The sequence below is a fragment of the Antechinus flavipes genome, chromosome 2 (genome assembly GCF_016432865.1).
Source record: "Antechinus flavipes isolate AdamAnt ecotype Samford, QLD, Australia chromosome 2, AdamAnt_v2, whole genome shotgun sequence".
NCBI classification, from domain to species: Eukaryota; Metazoa; Chordata; class Mammalia; order Dasyuromorphia; family Dasyuridae; genus Antechinus; species Antechinus flavipes.
The window spans coordinates 450,699,324-450,717,078 of NC_067399.1; the positions used below are offsets into that span (position 1 = coordinate 450,699,324).

General features: G+C 37.6%; 1 protein-coding gene across 1 annotated transcript in view; it reads right to left on the reverse strand.

Moving 5' to 3' along the window:
- Nucleotides 1-479: 479 nt before the first annotated feature.
- Nucleotides 480-17,755, reverse strand: part of EFCAB8 (EF-hand calcium binding domain 8) — a 160,696-nt gene continuing 143,420 nt past the window's right edge. The window contains exons 23-28 of the mRNA XM_051979369.1: nt 15,041-15,193; nt 13,695-13,863; nt 8,023-8,140; nt 7,037-7,232; nt 6,857-6,952; nt 480-1,772 (exon numbers count right to left, since the gene is read on the reverse strand). Of these exons, the coding sequence (XP_051835329.1) occupies nt 1,296-1,772; nt 6,857-6,952; nt 7,037-7,232; nt 8,023-8,140; nt 13,695-13,863; nt 15,041-15,193 (1,209 nt within the window). The 3' untranslated portion in view covers nt 480-1,295. The remainder of the gene's footprint in view (nt 1,773-6,856; nt 6,953-7,036; nt 7,233-8,022; nt 8,141-13,694; nt 13,864-15,040; nt 15,194-17,755) is intronic.

Consider the following 17,755-nt stretch of genomic DNA (forward strand, 5'->3'; position numbering starts at 1 on the left):
CTCCAGCTAGTATTTAAAAATAAAAAGGAAATCTGAGAATGCTGCATATGCCATCAATCTTTATGTTCCTTCCCTATCCACACTAACATTAAACAAAGAATAGGAATTACCAACTTCCTTCTACCACCAGTCCCCCACCTCTGAGGCTATTCTTCTGCCAATCTAGTACATACATGTAGAGAACATATGTGTGAGTTATGAGAGATCTATTGGATCACTGAGTCCATTTCCCTTAATTGCCCACGTGACAAAATTGAAACCAAAACTAAAGAAATTATTTGCCCAAGATATATGGTCTAAGACCAAGGTTTCTTGTTCTAAACCCAGTGCTTTTTCTCCCCCATGTTATTTTTCCCAATTATTCCATCTCATACTGACGTTGCTTGCCCCTCACTTGAATTTCTACAATCCTTAAAAGACAGCCTCATCCTACCTCCCACCACCAGGCCTTGAATATTTTAAAATTAATCAATCACTCATTCAATCAATAAATTTTATTAAATTCCTACTACAAACAAAACACTGTTCTAAATGTTGGGAATAGAAAAAGAGGCAAAAAACAGTCTCTGCCCTCAAGGGGCTCACAATTTAATGGAGGAGACAACATGCAAACAAATATATATAAGCAAACTATGTTCAAGATAAAAGATAATTAACTGAAGGAAAGCACTCATATTAAAAGAAGCTAGGGAAGGCTTCCAGTAAAATGTGGAACCTTAGTTGGGACTTAAAGGAAACCAGGGAATAGACATTCCAGAAATGGGAGCTAACCAGAGAAAATACCCAGAACCAAAAGAGAGAATATATTGTTTGAAGAAGAGCCAGGAGATCAGTGTCAAAATATTCTTGAACATCAGAGGACTCAAAAAGAATCTGGTAAACTTTTTAAAGTCTCTATCACAGAGCTACATTCTTTGCCCTTATAAAGGCCATATGTACATAGTCATATCAGACATACTCTCAATGGTCCTATTAATGAATAGGATAAATGGGCTTAGAGACAGTGAAGCTTCCCTCTGAGAAAAAGACTCCTCCCCTGTCCCCACACCTCCCAGGGTAATACAACTTAATCTGAGAGCATGAAGGAACCCCAGAACAAAATTTATTTCTCTCTCCTGAAGAAGTGGCATAGAGATCTCAGTGAGAGAGGGAAATAATTCTGGAAAGGGATATGGGGGGGGTTGAGTGGGGCAATCAAGTCCACACTTTAATTGGCCTGATAAAGTAAAGAGTCCATCCATTTCCTATAATTCACCTCGCTGAGAGAAGGAGCTTGGGCTGGTAGTCTGCCCAGGTCACCCTTTAAGGATTGACTTCAAAGGCTTTAAGGCTAGCGTTGAAGACTTTACTGAAGATACTGTACTGATTGTCATGGATGACTTGGTAGCAATGGATATAGTAGAACTTGAAGGTGCCTTCTTCTTGGGAGACACTAAGGAACAACGTAATTGTTTCTTTGAGGCTGCTGTTGCTGAAGAAATCGATGACTGCTTTAACGAAGAAACAGAGGAGACCGCAGACAGCTTCAAAGATGATAATGAGGTGAATGAGGAATTCTTGGATAAAAGTGGACTGGAGAAAGAGAAGCTCTGTGACCGGGTGGGAGTATCCATGAACTGTCTGGCCACAGAAAGGTTCTTGATCATGTGCTGGGTGATTAACCATACATTTTTTTTCCTTGGAGTTTGAGTTGTTTTCATGATGGCCATGTTGGATCGGCTCAAATCTTGCAGGTCTTTGCAAGGGAGGTTTTTATAAACCCAAGGAGAAATCTGACCACAAAAACAGAAAAAGACAAAGAATTAGCATAAGAAGCTCTAGAGTCCAGGAGGGACCAGTTTTGGGCAATTCTCTTGACTTCTGGAGACAAACATACCCATCACTGGATGTGGAGTAAAGATAGGACCAAACTGAAAACAAAGAGATGATTTTTGTGCTATGCTCACTGATAGCTGGTTTTGATTTCTAAGGTATAGATTTGACCTTTATAATCTTTTTTAAGCCTGTTTAAGAGCATACAGCTAATCAGTCACATTCTAGAGCAACTTAGGACAGATAAGTGTTTTACAGGAGCTGGTTAGAGAAAGAGGAGAATCATTCAAAGGAAAAAAAGGGGAGAATTCGGAGTGCAGGTAGAAGGAATTATTATCAATTTGGACAGCAAACAAGGGGAATTGACCAAGTCCTTTTAAATGACTTGAATGAAACTACATAATTGAGATTATGTTCAACTCTTCCCTTTCCCTCACTTCTAAATTCCAATGAATTCATAAATCCTGATGATTCTATCTCTATATTTCTCTCATCCCTCTTCTCTATTCCTACTGCCACAAATAAAGTCCAGGCCCTCATTACTGCCTACCTTGGATAATAGTCTTGTAATGAGTATTCAAACACGGTATTTTCTTCACTTTCCTACTCATTTTTATATTGCTGCCAGAAAAATCTTTCACATCTTTCACTCTACTCATGTCACTTTCTTTACTCCAAAACCTTTAATGTCTCCTTATTGCCCATAGAGTCCAAATTCTTTGCCTGACATTCAAGGCCTCTTATAGCTTGACATTACTTCAACTTTACAGTTTATCTTATACATTCTAGCCAAATTGATCTAATCTTTATTCCCAAAAAGCATCCTGAATTCTCTTGCCTATATTCACATTATTTATTCCCTGTGCTCTACCCCTGGAATTTTGAACCCTCATAGTAAGTCTTTTGTCTTACTTTCCCCAGAAGCAGATTCTCATGCCATTTTCTAGACATCTCCACACCATACTGCCAACCCACCCCCTCTTTCCAGCTTTTCTTTATGAGTTAAATTAGAATGTCAGCTTCTTGTAAGCAAAGACTATGTCACTTACATGTGTACCCCCTAGACCTGAAATTAAGTGATTAAAAAATACTTTAAGAGGATTCTGGGAAGATGGCAAAGTAGGTTGGTAAATTTCAAGCTCTCCCAATTTCCCCCATAAAATAAAACAAATTTGCACCTCCACTTTACAGGTGAAAAATCAAGATGACTTGGGGCAGAACAGGGGTCCCTCCAGATACAACCCAAGAAGATCTGAAAAAAGATGGAGGGCTGGGGATTAACTTGTCTGAAGTACAAACACCTCCAACCTAGCTCTGCAGAAACACCAAGTGGGACCCCTTCAAGCTGGCTAGATATGGTTGGAGCTTCAGCAGGAAGCACAGAGACTTTCATCTCTTTGATTGTTTGTGGAGTTGGTGTCTTAGTCTGGGAAGACTTAGGGAAGCTCTGCTGATTGGGAACCCTAGGCCCAGCTATGCTGCTGAGACAAGGCCCAGGGAGAGAAGGAACCAGCACCCTGGGAGTACAGAAATAGCAGGAGAGGAGTGCTTCTGTCTGCAGGCACTTGCAGGAGGGTGGTGCTCTCGGATTGGGGTTCCTGGTCAGAGGAGAGAGCTGAAGGGAAGCCTGGGCACTATCCCCCACCTCACAATTAGTGATGCTTACACTAATATCTCTTATTAAAAGAAAATGTCATCATTGAAACATAATATGGGAAGACTAGGAATCATCTTCAGAGGAGGACACCTTAGCAAAAAAAAAAAAAAAAAAAAGCTTCTACTCCAAAGAGTAATGTGAAATAGCTCCCTGAGCAGAATTTATAGAAGAACTCAAAAAAAGTTTAAAAATCAAATGAGAAACATTGAAGAAAAATTAAATAAAAATAAATAAAAAACCATCCAAGAAAAACAAGATTATGAAAAAAAAATTAACCAATTAGAAAAGAAGATACAGTTTCAAAGATGAAAATAATTCTTTGAAAATTAGAATTGAGGAAGGGGAAGCTATGAGACACCAAGAAATACCAAAACAGATTATAAAGAATGAGAAAGTAGAACAGAATGTGAAACATAAGAAAAACGACAAATGTGGAGAACAAATCAAAAAAAATAAGAATAATTGGACTGCCAGAAAATTGTGACCAAAAAGAGAACTTTGACACAATAATGCAGAAAATAATCCAAGAAAATTGTCCTTAAGTGATAGAATATGAGTCTAAAGTAGAAATAGAAAAAAAAAAATCCACCAATCATCTCAAAGAGATCCTTTGTGGAAAATACACAGGAATATTATTGTCAAATTTTGAAACCCCCAGATCAAAGAGAAAAATTTGCAAGAAACAAGAAAAAAAAACCAAATCAAATACACAGGAGCTATAATTAGAATTGTACAAAACTTTGCAGCTTTTATAAAAGACTGTAGGTCCTGGATCATAGCTACCAACATTCAAAAGAGCTAAGTCTGTGGCCAAAAATATATACAATATATAATATAAAATTTTTATAATTTTAAATGAGAAAAAATGGACATTCATTCAATGAACTTGCAGATTTTCCAGACTTTCTATCAACCAAAGCCAAACAGAAATTTTAACATTAAGAGCCAATATGAAAGATCAGTTATAAGGAATTTAACTGTTTAACATGGACAAATTATATTTTCATATATGTATATTATATGTTTAAGATTTACATCAACAGGATAGTTCAAAAGTAAGATTGGCAGATAGTAATCATGTAATACAAATGATGTGCAGAGGAAGAATAGACAGAGGCATTAGAGCAGGATGAAAGGCTCATAGTTATGAAAACCTACTCATATTGCAAAGGGGTTCAATAGTTAACACTACATATATGCCATGAAGGGTTTAGCACCCTCCAAAATTTATAAAGAAATAAGGGGGAAGGGATGGGTAGATCGGGAAGCAATGGGTGAAGGAAGAAGACAAAGGAGGGATCCTTGGATGGGGGGAAATTAAGTAATACTAATGCAAGTTAGGGAGCAGAATTTAATTAGAGTCAGCAGACATAGAAAAGATGTGTGTGTATATAGAGGGGGTGTATGTGAGTATGTGTATATGAGTATATGTATATATGAGTATGTGAGTATGTATATATATGGAAATATCTATATATGTAAATATATCTTTTCTTAACTGTAGCTAGCTTGGGGATGAAAGGGGATAAAAGGGGGAAAAATAATAAAGTAAATAAGGTATTCAGCAGAGAATCAAAGTACAATTCACAAGGAAGTAAAACAATGGACATTTATGAATATAATTTCTTCTATTATCATATACTTTCTACTATCATCATACTTTCTTGATCTGGCAATTTGTGATTATATATTTTGAATCCTCCCTGATGTTCTGCTGGTCATATGACAATGTTCTCTTTTCTTTTGCCATATTTTGTTTTGTTTTTCTTTTTCTTTTTTATTTTTTTCAAATAAAATTAATTTTAAAATGTTTTTATCTCCAAAGAAAAGAAATACTTTACCTAGCCATCTACCCTTCCATAGTTACAGAATTTCTACCTTAGAACCTAACTCAAATGTCCCTTCTCTTTGTCTGTACCACCCCACTCAGGTCTCATACATAATTTTGGCCAAAGACTTGAGTTTAAGTCCAAGACCTGATTCTGATAGTCACTAATCAGATGGTATCTCTGAGACTGAATTCTTTATTTTTTAAATAAGAATATCTTAAAGGTTTTTGGTAGGGAAAACATTTTGTTAAGACTTAAAGATCGAAAGAAATTGGAGTTATCTTTATTATGTATTAATTTATTAACATTAATGAATTGACACATAATTAATTATGTATGAATTATATACTAATGCACAATGTCAGGCATCTTCAGTTGGCACCAAAGAAAGTAGGACAGCAGTCTAAGATACAGCTACATTAATTAACAGATATCCATGAAAGCAGCCCAACTCCTAAAGAATTCCATCCACTCCTATGTTTAACCTTATCAGACTTTTTTTATAGCTGGCATGTCCAGCTGTATCTGGGATTTGCTTTCCCTAAAATTGGTACGTTTTCAAAAAATCTCTGTTCTGTTTGCCTCGGTATAAAACTACATAGGCCCTAAAAAATCTTTAGGCCATCTAGAACTAAATCTATTTCCTGGACAATATTAGTTGCCTGAATTGCAGTTTTATTTCCCAAAACCAAACCAAGATAAGAGTCCCAATATAGCAATGAAGTTCTTCTTATAAAAGTACATGCAGTAAATTGACATATGTGTGTATGAATACATATACATACGTGTATATATACACATATATACATACCAACACACATTTTTTAATACATAAGTAGATCAACTTTGTGTAAAGCTCCACTTGCACTACTTAAAATCTCTGACTTGAGAATGGATAATAATTGTATTTTTATGTCTCCAACCCTACCTAAATTTTTCTATTTCTTACAGCACCTACTACAAAGCCCTGTAAATCATAGACACATAGCAAATGCTTGTCAAATAAATCAATAAACTTAAAGTCAGCTCAAAACTCGCTAAAGTTTCCATGTTCAGAGAAGTAAGTTTCAATCATCTGGTGCTATTAGTATTCGGAATTCTCTAACAAGGGCAAATAAAAAGAATTCTCCCTGTGCTCTCATTGACTCTAATTTTCCCAATTTCCCTCTCCTCCTAACATTTCATCCCTTTCTCTCTCTCTCTCTCTCTCTCTCTCTCTCTCTCTCTCTCTCTCTCTCTCTCTCTCTCTCTCTCTTCTCTCTCTCTCTCTCTCTCTCTCTTTCTCTTTCTCTTCTCCATTTCTCCTTCCTTGATCATCTGAATAACTGAATATAGTTCTGCCAAGAAAGAGAGGAAAGATCTAATGCAATCTAGAGGTTATTTCTAGTCTTGGAAGGTGACTTGACTTACTTAAGATAACCTTGTCAATGAGTAGTAGAACCTCACTTGCATCCAGGTCATTCAGAAATAACACTCTTTTTACTTTACTCTTAGAAACTCCTCTCTCTGTTCCCCAGTCCCAGAAAACCCCTCCTATATGGGTTAGGTGGATTCTGACCTCTTTTTCCTTCAAAAACTTCACTGGCGTCATCTCAACCTTTGGTATACGTCGCCGGTCCTTTGGTTTATAGGCCTTTCCAACGATGTCGCTTCTCTGAAACAATCATAGATACATGTGATGATTTGAAAGAGTAATTGGAGTTCTTGAAGAACCCTAAGACCTAGCCCCCCATCTCACCAGAATCCCAGAAGTCTCCCATTCTATCCAAGAGTCTTCCACCCCTTCACCAGCTTCGACAGATCCCAGCATACTCTGCTCAGCCAGCTTCCTTAGTTTGTCCATGGCCTCTGGAGACTTGCTGTGCAGAAGGGACATTATCTTTCTCTGATCTTTCCGCTGCTGTGTCAGGATTTTAGTGTAGTCATCATGTTTGCTAGGGTAAAAATGATTCAGGCTCAGTACCTAACTTCTCCTACTACCCTTCTCCAGGCTAAGGTTGCAAGAAAAGCCTGAAAAAGGAGAGTAGTCTTTTAAAATATGTCCCAGAAGTTTTCCAGAGGGTGCTTGATTTCCAAGGCTCACCCAACCTTCTCAAAATTCTCGCAATTCAACCCACTATGAGCTCTCCCTCACCTAAACCTCTATAGTCCTTACTGTCTGAACCATATATTTTATATCAATATTGTGCAGGGAAGGATGTAATGGTTAAATACCCAGTGCTGGTAGTCTTGATTATCTAAAGTGACAAACTCTTAGGGGCAAAAAGCAAATGGGCACATACAAAGTGCATAAGCCAAAAACTTCTTGGATTGAGTTACAAATATAGCTGATTTAGAGGTGGTTACATCATTTGGTGTGAGATAGTGCCCTGTGTTGGATAAAGAGCTGCAGCTGGAACCAGGAAGGCCTAAGTTTAAAACCTGTCTCTATTTGACACATTCTCTCTTTCTCAGAGTTGCATAACTTGAAAAATCACTAACTTCTCAGTGCCCCAGGCAATACCAAGACTATAAATTGTAGGTAAGGTGTCCACTCTGCCTTGGTAGAGGGAATTTTCTCATCCAGGATTCAACACAGGAATATTAGAACACATGTCTCAGCCCAGCTCTAAACCAAATTAAAGGTTTTGAGAAAAAGAACCTGTGTGCCATATATCAAGTTTGGTGATTTGTTTCTGCCCACCCTCCCTCCTTGTTAGAGAAGTTTGGAGTTGGTCTACTCACTCAGAGACCTCCTTTATCTCAGGCATTTCTGTTGGTTCTATGACAAATGATGATTTGGGGGAGTAGTCAATCGTTCCCGTAGGCACAAGCCGTCTCCAAATGCTCAAGCCAAAGGTTCCTAAGATTTAACTCAAATAAGTTCAGTAACTGGAATTGACATCTGCCTACCCTCCTTCCACCCCTCTCTGACTCTGAGGAGCACCCCACCACCAAGCCTTTCTTCCTTCCACCCTTGTACCCGATTCCTCATCCCCTCTCTATTTGGCTATCCTCAGAGTGGCCATCAGTCTGTCATATGAGGCTACAAAGCTCAGAAAGAACTAGATCAGAAGTATATGTCTTTACGCAAATCATAAAACCACTTTGGATTTGAATTAAATATCTGGAAAATATGGGTGGGTTGACCAAACCAGGACAGTGAAATACAAAGAGAGTGAAATACAACAAACTTTTAGGTGAAAAAGCAAATGGGCACATAAAGTACATAAGCCAAATAACACTTCTTGGATCAAGTTACAAATATAGTTCCTACCACAATTACTCTAACAATACTCTATAAAGAATAGCAATTGGGAGACTGAAGGAGAAATTATAGGTGGTTATTTTTTCCTACCAAGATCAAAATTTGGCCTACAGACAAATGACCAGAATAGAAAATATGAAATATGGTTAGACCACAAATATGGACTCAGTGCCTAGCGCTCTGAGCTAGGCCCGTACCACTGGAATGACCAGAACTAATCACAGGTAGCCCAGGATCCAGAATCCACACCAATAAGTACAAGGTTTCTCTCAGAGTAATTGAGAGCAGGGATTTAGCATACCAGAGCTCAGAACTTCCGCAGCAGCATGGAGAGGCCCAGAGCTGTTTACAAACTCAATCCTGAGCCCATGCCACCAGTTTAGGGTCTTACAGAGGGACTAACAGCATAGCTTTATTGCCCATAGTCCCTTGTTGTGGTCATCCAGGAGGAGATCAAAGACTTTTTATCCTGCTGGGAACCGCTGTGGGAAGGTGGACAGAAGGTGTCTCCCAATGGGACCAAGATTGCAGACTAGGAACAAAGCTCCCAACTAAACCAGCAATACCAGATTGCCTTCAGAGGACTGATGGAAGAATGAATAAACAAAAAAAGACAAAACTATTATAATAGCAAGGATGCCCAAGACACAAATTTACAAGAGAAAATAACTCCAACACACCGAAAAGCAAAGCCTCAAAGAAAAATACAACTTGTTCACAAGATCAGTGAAAATTCCTAGAAGAAATTATGCAGGAGGCTTTTAAAAAAAGTTTTAAAATTAGGCTACAAATAAAATGAGAGTTAAAGAGGAAAAGAGTTTTAAAAGGAGAATTAAGGGGGAAAAACTTGGAAAGAGAATTAACAAATTACCAGTAGAGGTAAAAATTTTACTCAAGTAAAAATCTTCATAAAAATCAGAATGGATCAAAAAGAAATTAATGATTCTAAGAAAAAAGCAATACTAAAACAAAGTCAAAAGATTTAAAAATAAAAGAAAATGCAAGTTATCTCATATCAAAATCTACTGACCTGGAGAACAGATCAAGGAGAATAACTTAGGAATCATAAAAGTGCCTGTAATCCCTGACCAAAAATAGATCTGGATATTGTATTTCAAAAAAAAAAAAATCAAAGAAAACTGCCCAGGCATTTTACAGCAAGAGGGCAAAATGAAAACAGAAAGCATCCATTGCTCATCTTCTGAAAGAAACCCCAAAATTAAGATTTCTAGGAATATCATAGCAAAATTCAGAGCTTCCAGGTCAAAGAAAAAAATGTGGCAAGGATCCAGAAAACAAAAGTTCAAGTACCAAGACATCACAATCAGAATCACACAAAATTTAATAGCTACCACTCTAAGCAAACAGACATAAAACAGTATTTCAAAAGGCCAAAGGTAGAGGCTTACAATGAAGAATAACTTACCCATAAAAACTGATTTATCATGCTACAAGGAGGGGGGGAGGGGAGAGATTTTTATGGAATGAATTTTAATATTTCCAAGCATTCCTGATTTTTAAAATAGAGCTTAGTAGAAACTTTGAAATAAAAAATATAAAAAGAAACAAACAGTAAATACAAATGAGTAATGAAATGAAGTAATTATGGAGGAGGGAAGAGCAACCCTTAAGAATTAAAATATCATTAGAGGATATATAAGGAGTCACCCAGGAGAGGTTTCTGCTATATTATGATGATCCTGAAAGAAGAAATGATAGAGAATGGGAAGGATGCAGGTAGGGGAGGGGGGAAAGTGAGAAATGAAAGAAGATTGCATCACAATTGTCATGATGGCACAAGTAAAAGTTTTTATAAATGAGGAAGGGGGGGAGGGTATCAACTGAATCTCAATTTCATCTGAATTCATCAAAGGAGGGCAGAATATACATATATAAAACATACATACAAATAAAAAGTTTGGTTTAGAAATACAATCAACTCAAAAGAGAAATAGGAGGAAACAGAGAGGGGAGAAAGGTGATAAATGAAAAAGAGGGTAGATAGAGAATAAAGATTAATTATAAGCATAATAATTCCTAAATTGGAGGGAAGTTCTTTTTGTGATGACAGAAAACTGGAAAATAAGACAATCCCCATCAATTGGGAAACAGCTAACCAAATTATGCTATACAAATGTAATGTAAAATATTATGCTTTAAGAAATGAATTCATTTCAGAAAAAAATTGGAAGACCTGTAAGGACTGAAATACAAAGTGAAGTTCACAAATGTAATTACAATTTCAAAACACCTAAGAACTCTGATTAATATAATGATCAGTCATGATTCCAGGGGAAAGAGGATGATGAATGCTACCTACCTTATAACAATAAGATTAATATGCAGAATGAGACACACATTTTAAATGTGACCAATATCACACTGTCTTGCTTGACTATGCAAGAAGTTTTTCTTTTCTTTTTTCCCAGTGGAAGAAGGAAGTAGTAAATAATGTTTTTTAAACAGGAAATGGGGGTATGGCATAAAATTTCTAACAGAAAAAAAAAATGTGAGGAAGGGGAAACTAAGGATAGAAATTTAAAAAAAAAAATTAGTCTCTTATCTATAGTACTTAGTACAGAGCCTAGCACATACTCTGCAGTTAATAAATGCTTTGCAATTGCAATTAACCTTTCTCTCCTAGGCTGAGCACACAGGCTGCTGGTTTGCAGGATGCAGAGGAGTCTCCATGACAGTTCAGAGGTTTCCCGCAAGTAAAATGTCCTGTGCTGGGATGGCTCCCATCCCCAGAGATGGTCTTCTAGGTCAACTTAGCCATAAGATAACTATGATGGCAGAGTTCTTTCTACTATCCAAATAATGTCCCCTTCTTTTCTAATCCTCACAACTATCCTGAAATGGACATCAAGGAAAAGTTCATTTTTAGAGGGAAAAAAAGCTGACGCCCAAAAAGGTCATTTGTGTTGTTCAGTCACAACGTGAGTTAGTACAAGGCAGGAGTAGAACTTGGGTCTCTCCATGCAATGTTCTATCTAAAGTACACTGCTAAACTCTGTTGGAATCCTTACAAACTGCTAACTAATTAGAGTTGATCTGATCTTACAAGAAGATGTTTTGGGCCAGAACCTGAAACAAGGTACTAAGTAGAACTAATTAGTACAATGCTTGTGTTTACACCTTTGTGTTCACACCTCCCTTAAAGCTCTTTGGGCCAGAGAGCACTATGGGAGAAAACCCATAATCCCATTCTCTCAGAAGATTCACATATAAGGCCAATGAAGAGAGAGCTATTGCAGGATATATTTTCCACTTGGCTGGCTGGTCGCAGAGGTGAGTTCAGCTGGACTAGAGAGGAGCAACTCTGGTACAGACACAGAGCACTCTCGGTCAGATTTCAGCGGAATTACGCCAGAAGCCCTCTCTCCGAGGCAAGGCAGAATATTTTCCACTTGGCTGGCTGGTGGCAGAAGAAGAGTTTTCAGAGGAAGAAGCTACAAGTCGAGAGTTCAGTGGACAACCAGATTCATCTTCATCTCACACCACTGTAGTTGGTGGCTGGGCTCCTGCATGCCCCCCACTGAGACCAAGCTGGTCTGAAAGACTCACCAGAAAGCTAGCCGAGCCCCAAGTGAAGGAGACAAGAGATTCATTCCATCTCTGTGCTGGTTGGAGGCTGAAGAAAGCAGAGGCAGAGGCTGAAGGACAAAATCTTTGGATTTGGCGACCACGGAGGGAGCTCTTGGAACCAAGCAGAGAGATGGACCTCTAAGCTAACCGGGCTATATTGGAGATAATAAAAGATCTGAACTTTATCACCTGGCTGTGTTTTGAGAAGAAAAAGCTCACCGCAAAACTCCACAAATTACTTTAGGTTAGAAAACAGAGGAAAAGGGAAAATGAAAAATCCTCTGGGCTATAAATAGAAGCTTCTTCTGCACCCCACTCTACCCCTATCAAAACCTGAAATCGTAGTCAAAGAGGAAAAAAAAATGGTTCCTGATGTCTGTTACTTATTCCTCAACATTCAAACTGTAATTCAACTCATTATTTAAACTGTTACGCTGCTGCCACTTTGCTACAACTTTAGGCTATGCCCTTGACAACCTAAAAGTATATAGCAGTCACACACCAAGCCCCAAACTGTTGTAAGGGTCACACACCAAATCCCAGTGACCTTTAACTACTGGCCTCTGACAATCTGCCTTCCCCTGATAGAGATCAATTGGGACACTTGGGAAATCCCTACCCAAAGTCATCACAAAGTTGTAAAAAGCAAAGTCAGAAATCTGAAAATGCTTTGAAAATTGTGAGATGTCAGATACAATATAAGGTCTTATTAATAGTCCCGTAGAGAGAAAAAACTAAGAAGAGAAACCCCACACACACACATACGCAGCTCTACCAAAAGAATCATCCAACTAATTCCCAAGAAAAACAGAAATAACTTTTGAGTCATCTAGAGTTTTTTGGCAGGATCAGCTGGAGAGTTGGAAGAGGCAGATTATTGTGCTAATCATCTCCTAGGATAACCAAGATTGAATAAATTGAGTTTGGGGAACAAGAATGGATTATGAAGATACATGCACAACAACCTGATTTGCTATCCCATAATATTGATACAACATGGCTACATGTTAGGGTTAACCACAAATAGTGCTTACAAAATAGCAACAATTATTCTAATAGGGACAGAGTGAAGGGAGCTGACAAACACAGCCACGGATTCAAAAGAACTCATATGAATGGGTAAATGTATTATAGTGTATTAATGTAATAAAATATTGTGCCATAAGAATTGATGAAAAGAATGATTTTAAACAAACCTGAAAACTTAAATTGATGTAGAGTGAAGGAAGTAGAATCAGTAGACCAATTTATATCTGTTTAACTTTGAAAGAATTAAGAACTCTGATCAATGAAATGATCAGTCACAATTCCAGAAGATTAATGATGAAATATAGCACCCACCTCCTGACAAAGAAGCTGGACTCAAAATGCTGAGTAAAATATGCATTTTTAGACATAATTCAGGAATATGTTTTGCTTAATTATGCATATTTATTACAAGGGTTTTATTTTTCTTCTCTTTTCTATTTTTTTTTTTGAGAGGAGTAAGTAGGAGGAAGATAAAATAAAATGCTTGTTAATTAGAGGAAAAAAAAAAAGATTCCCCCAAAAGTATTCATACCAATAGCCTCGCCAGAGATCTTCCAGGCCTTGACATTAAAGTCTGCACCAGCACTGATGATCACATGGAAATGCTCCCCAAAGGCAATATTAGTCACCCCCTTATCATGAGCCTGCCAGGAAATCAGGAGCTCTGGAGGGATTAGGGAAACGACATGGCCACCAAAGACCTATGGGAGACAGTTCAGGTTCATGATTCAAGTGTTTATTAGTGATACAAGCTTGGGTCCTTAAAATCCTCTTGTTCAAGGATCTTGTAATGGGGAAAAAGGAAATCCAAAGAAGTGAAGCTCTTTAATTGAAAACAATAATTAGATTGATTTAAAGAAAATATCAATCAGTAATTGTAGTCTCTAAGTGGCTCTACCAATTCCCTGTGTAAAGTGAGGTGGTGCAAGTGATTCTTTCTGTACTTTGGCATATTTGTCTGTAAAATAGAAAGATAAGCCATATTCATATTCATCCATAAGCCATCAAGATTTTTTTGGGAAGATAAAATACTAGATTATAATATTTCTTGGGTAAGATAAATTTTGCCTTTTTGACTTTGAATTCCCTAGAATGCCCAGAAAAGTAACTATATAAAACATAATGAACACTTAATAATTAAGTATTTGATCAATAAATAAGGATTTTTAAAATTTATTATATTCTAGACATTTTGCTAAACATAGGAAATACAAAGACATTAAGCAAACAGACCTCAAGGAAATTATGCTTGTTGAATGAATGAATGTAATTATAAAATAGGACTAAATATATCTGGAAAGGTAAAATTCTAAAGTTAAATTATCCTAAATAATATATCTAGTGTCTGCTTGTACAAAAGAAATTATAGGGGGCAGCTAGGTGGTGCAGTAGATACAGCACCAGCCCTGAAGTAAGGAGGGCCTGAGTTCAAATCTAGTCTCAGACATTTCACACTTCCTAGCTATGTGTCCCTGGGCAAGTCATTTAATCCCAATTGCCTGAGGGGGGGAAGAATGCAAAAAGAATTATACTAAATTTAAGTCCTGAAAAGGAAATTATTAATTAGACACAAAATTAGAATAATCAGAAAATTGATATGTGGACCCACTTTAAGGAAACCCACTGTCCTAAAGTCCAGATTTGTATAATAAGTAAGTGACATGGTAACAATTCACTTTCTTTAATTTTGGAAGCAGGTTTTACTAGCGCTCAGCACCCAGAGCTTTGGCCTGCTCTGTTTTCCAGTCCTGGAAAGCTGACCCACCTTAGGCAACCTGGGAGCTCCCCATAGTGATCTAAACTTATTATGTACAACTCATCTGTATAGCTCACTGCAGCTCAGCATTCAAGGGAATATTCATCCAGAAACCCTTTTACCTCTTCAGTCTCCGGGAGTTCTTGTTGTGTTTCCACTCGGTTATGTGTAGGAATTAAATTCCGATAAATATTTTCCTGAGCAAGTTTTTCTTCCCAGGCAAGGGATATCTTCTGTTCAGTGGGCAGTCTACAGTAATCCTTGATGTCCCAGATCTAGAACCAGAAGTTCGATGAGTAATCCTACTTGAATCCATTTTGACGAGTTTCTATTACCCAAATCCTTTCCTTTGTCCCTCTCCTTCCCAAATCCAAGCCCTCAGAGCTCCAATCCCATTACTGAACAAAGAGTAAAGATCTCAGTTTTAAGTCATGGCCAGGGAAGAAAATACTAGCCAATGGAAGAGTCAATGTAAGGCAGCCCAATCTACAGTACCCATTCCTACATTGTGGATAGTTGCTGGATGAGTTTTCTATTGTTGAGGAATCAGTTCAACCTACCATGATACAGTTCAGCATACAAGATCTCCTTCCTTACTTCTTGCTTGGCTTTTTTTGCCTTCTTTTTCCCAACCTCCCCCCTTCCAAGGTTAGGATCAAACAAGGTAAAATCTGAAACCCCTTGGAGCTAAATGAATGCTTGAAAAGATATTGCCTAGAAGCAGCTCTGTTCCCTTGCTCTCTATATAATCCTTTTTTTTTTGCGGGGGGGGGGGGGGGGGGGGAAGCTCTAAAAATTCTGGAGACATTCTTCCTCAAGCTAAAACATTTTAAAGTCCCCTGAAAAATCACTCAAGATACACTTAACCTCTTCCAAAATCCAGTAAAAGCAGCAAAGTAAACATCAGAACTTGAAAGAAAAATGATAACTATCTTAGACCTAATTATAATCATCTCAAAAGAGTCATTCAGTGTGCATCAAGTCTAATAAACACTTAGCACAATGCACAGCATTAGTTGACAAACTGCTTCAGATACTACCTGTCTAAACTACACATAAGATGTGTTACACATTTGCATCACCATAGTTCATTCATATTCATAAGCAAATATGCCTAATAGCAAACCATGCAAACCAACAATACATTATTGACAAGCCTTTAAAAATAATAGCATACCTAAGCAGCTGGGTGGCACAGTGGATATAATGTTGGACCTGGAGCCAAAATTTACCTCCCACACTTCAAATCTGGTTTATATCAATTTTCTCAGTCCCTCATCAACTATCTGCTCTCACTGCTAATCGAGCAACTAATCTATTCAATTAGCAGAGACAATTGAGGCAGAAAATATTGGTTCAATGAGAACTGCAGATTTGATGTTTCATGAAAATCTCAAAATGCCAGTTTTTGCCATTATATGTAGTCTAGCTCCCTGAGTGCCACATTCATAGGACATCTAGATGCTGATTAGTCTTTTCTGGCTCAGAATGAATGTTGAATTTAGAGTTAGCGATGCTCTTTTCTAGCTCTGGCAAACAGCATCTAACTCGGTACTAGATCAAGATGTCAGTGAACTGTTGGCAATCCACAAAGGTAATTTAGCTGCATATACATACAGTCTTTGAACTTTTCACTAATAACAGCCAGCTTCAAGGTCAGGGTCAAACAACAGCATTTTGGGCAATTGCCCTTGGTTTTAAAAAGTCTAGAATCCCTCAAGACTTTAAGGACATTAGAAAGGGGGGCTTGCCTGTCCAAAGGTAGTTCTGCCCTTCTTGGCTCCATGTCCAATTCCTTTTTTGAGGTTCTTCTAAAATGCCAGTTACATTGAAAAACCTTCATTTGACCCTACCATCCCTTTTATACGTTTTCCTCTTTCACAGCCAGATTTGGGGTTGGAAACTGTCTATACTTCTTGCTTCCATGCTTTTCTTTCTCTGTCACTTTTTTACCCTTAATATCTTGTTGTCTCCATATTCCTCATTCAGACTGCTCTCTCCAAAAGTGATTTTTTGAATGCTAACTTCAGTGGCCTCTGCTTTTCATCCTTCCTTTTATATTCTCTGTAGAACTAGGCCCCTTTATATGAGTAATCTCCTCTCTGAATTTCCATGACCCTGCTCTCTCCTGGTTCTCTTTCCATCTATCTAGTCTCCTTTGCTAGAGCAGCATCCATGTCTCTCCCACTACATGTGGGATATACCTTGGGTTCATTTATGGGCCCTTCTCTCTCTACATATTTTGGGAAAATCACAATTTCTCTGGACCTTTCCTTTCCATTTCTAAATGATAATCTCAGGGTCTTTTTCTCCTCTATTAGCAATTCCTTATTATACATTCCCCACTAGATCTGTAGATATCTTAAATTCAACATGCTCCAAACTTTCTGATTTGTGGCCATTTTTTCCTTACCAACTGCTTTATCATCCCAAGAGAAACTTCCATCCTGGATCCTCCCATGAATGCCTCTCCTACACCACTATTTCCTAGAAACTATAGCTCACTCTTCTCTTTTCTCTTCAGTTATATTCTCCCTGCCAATTCTCATTTATTGTTCCTCTCTATAAACTATGACCAAATCATCACTGCCACAGATAGGACATGTCAACTATCCTATAACCAATGAGCTCTTTCTACTTTGTGTCTTGTCTCTACCATAAGAAACGAGGCTTTTGTATTTGTATCCCAATGCGTACAAGATTTGGCACATAGTAAACTTAATTTTTTTTCATTCATTCTTTCATTATTTAAAAAAATGCTTTCTATTATCTGTTTCTGCCAAGAACATTAACATCCTTCCATGAAGTCCAGTTCACAATTTTATTGTAATCTCCAA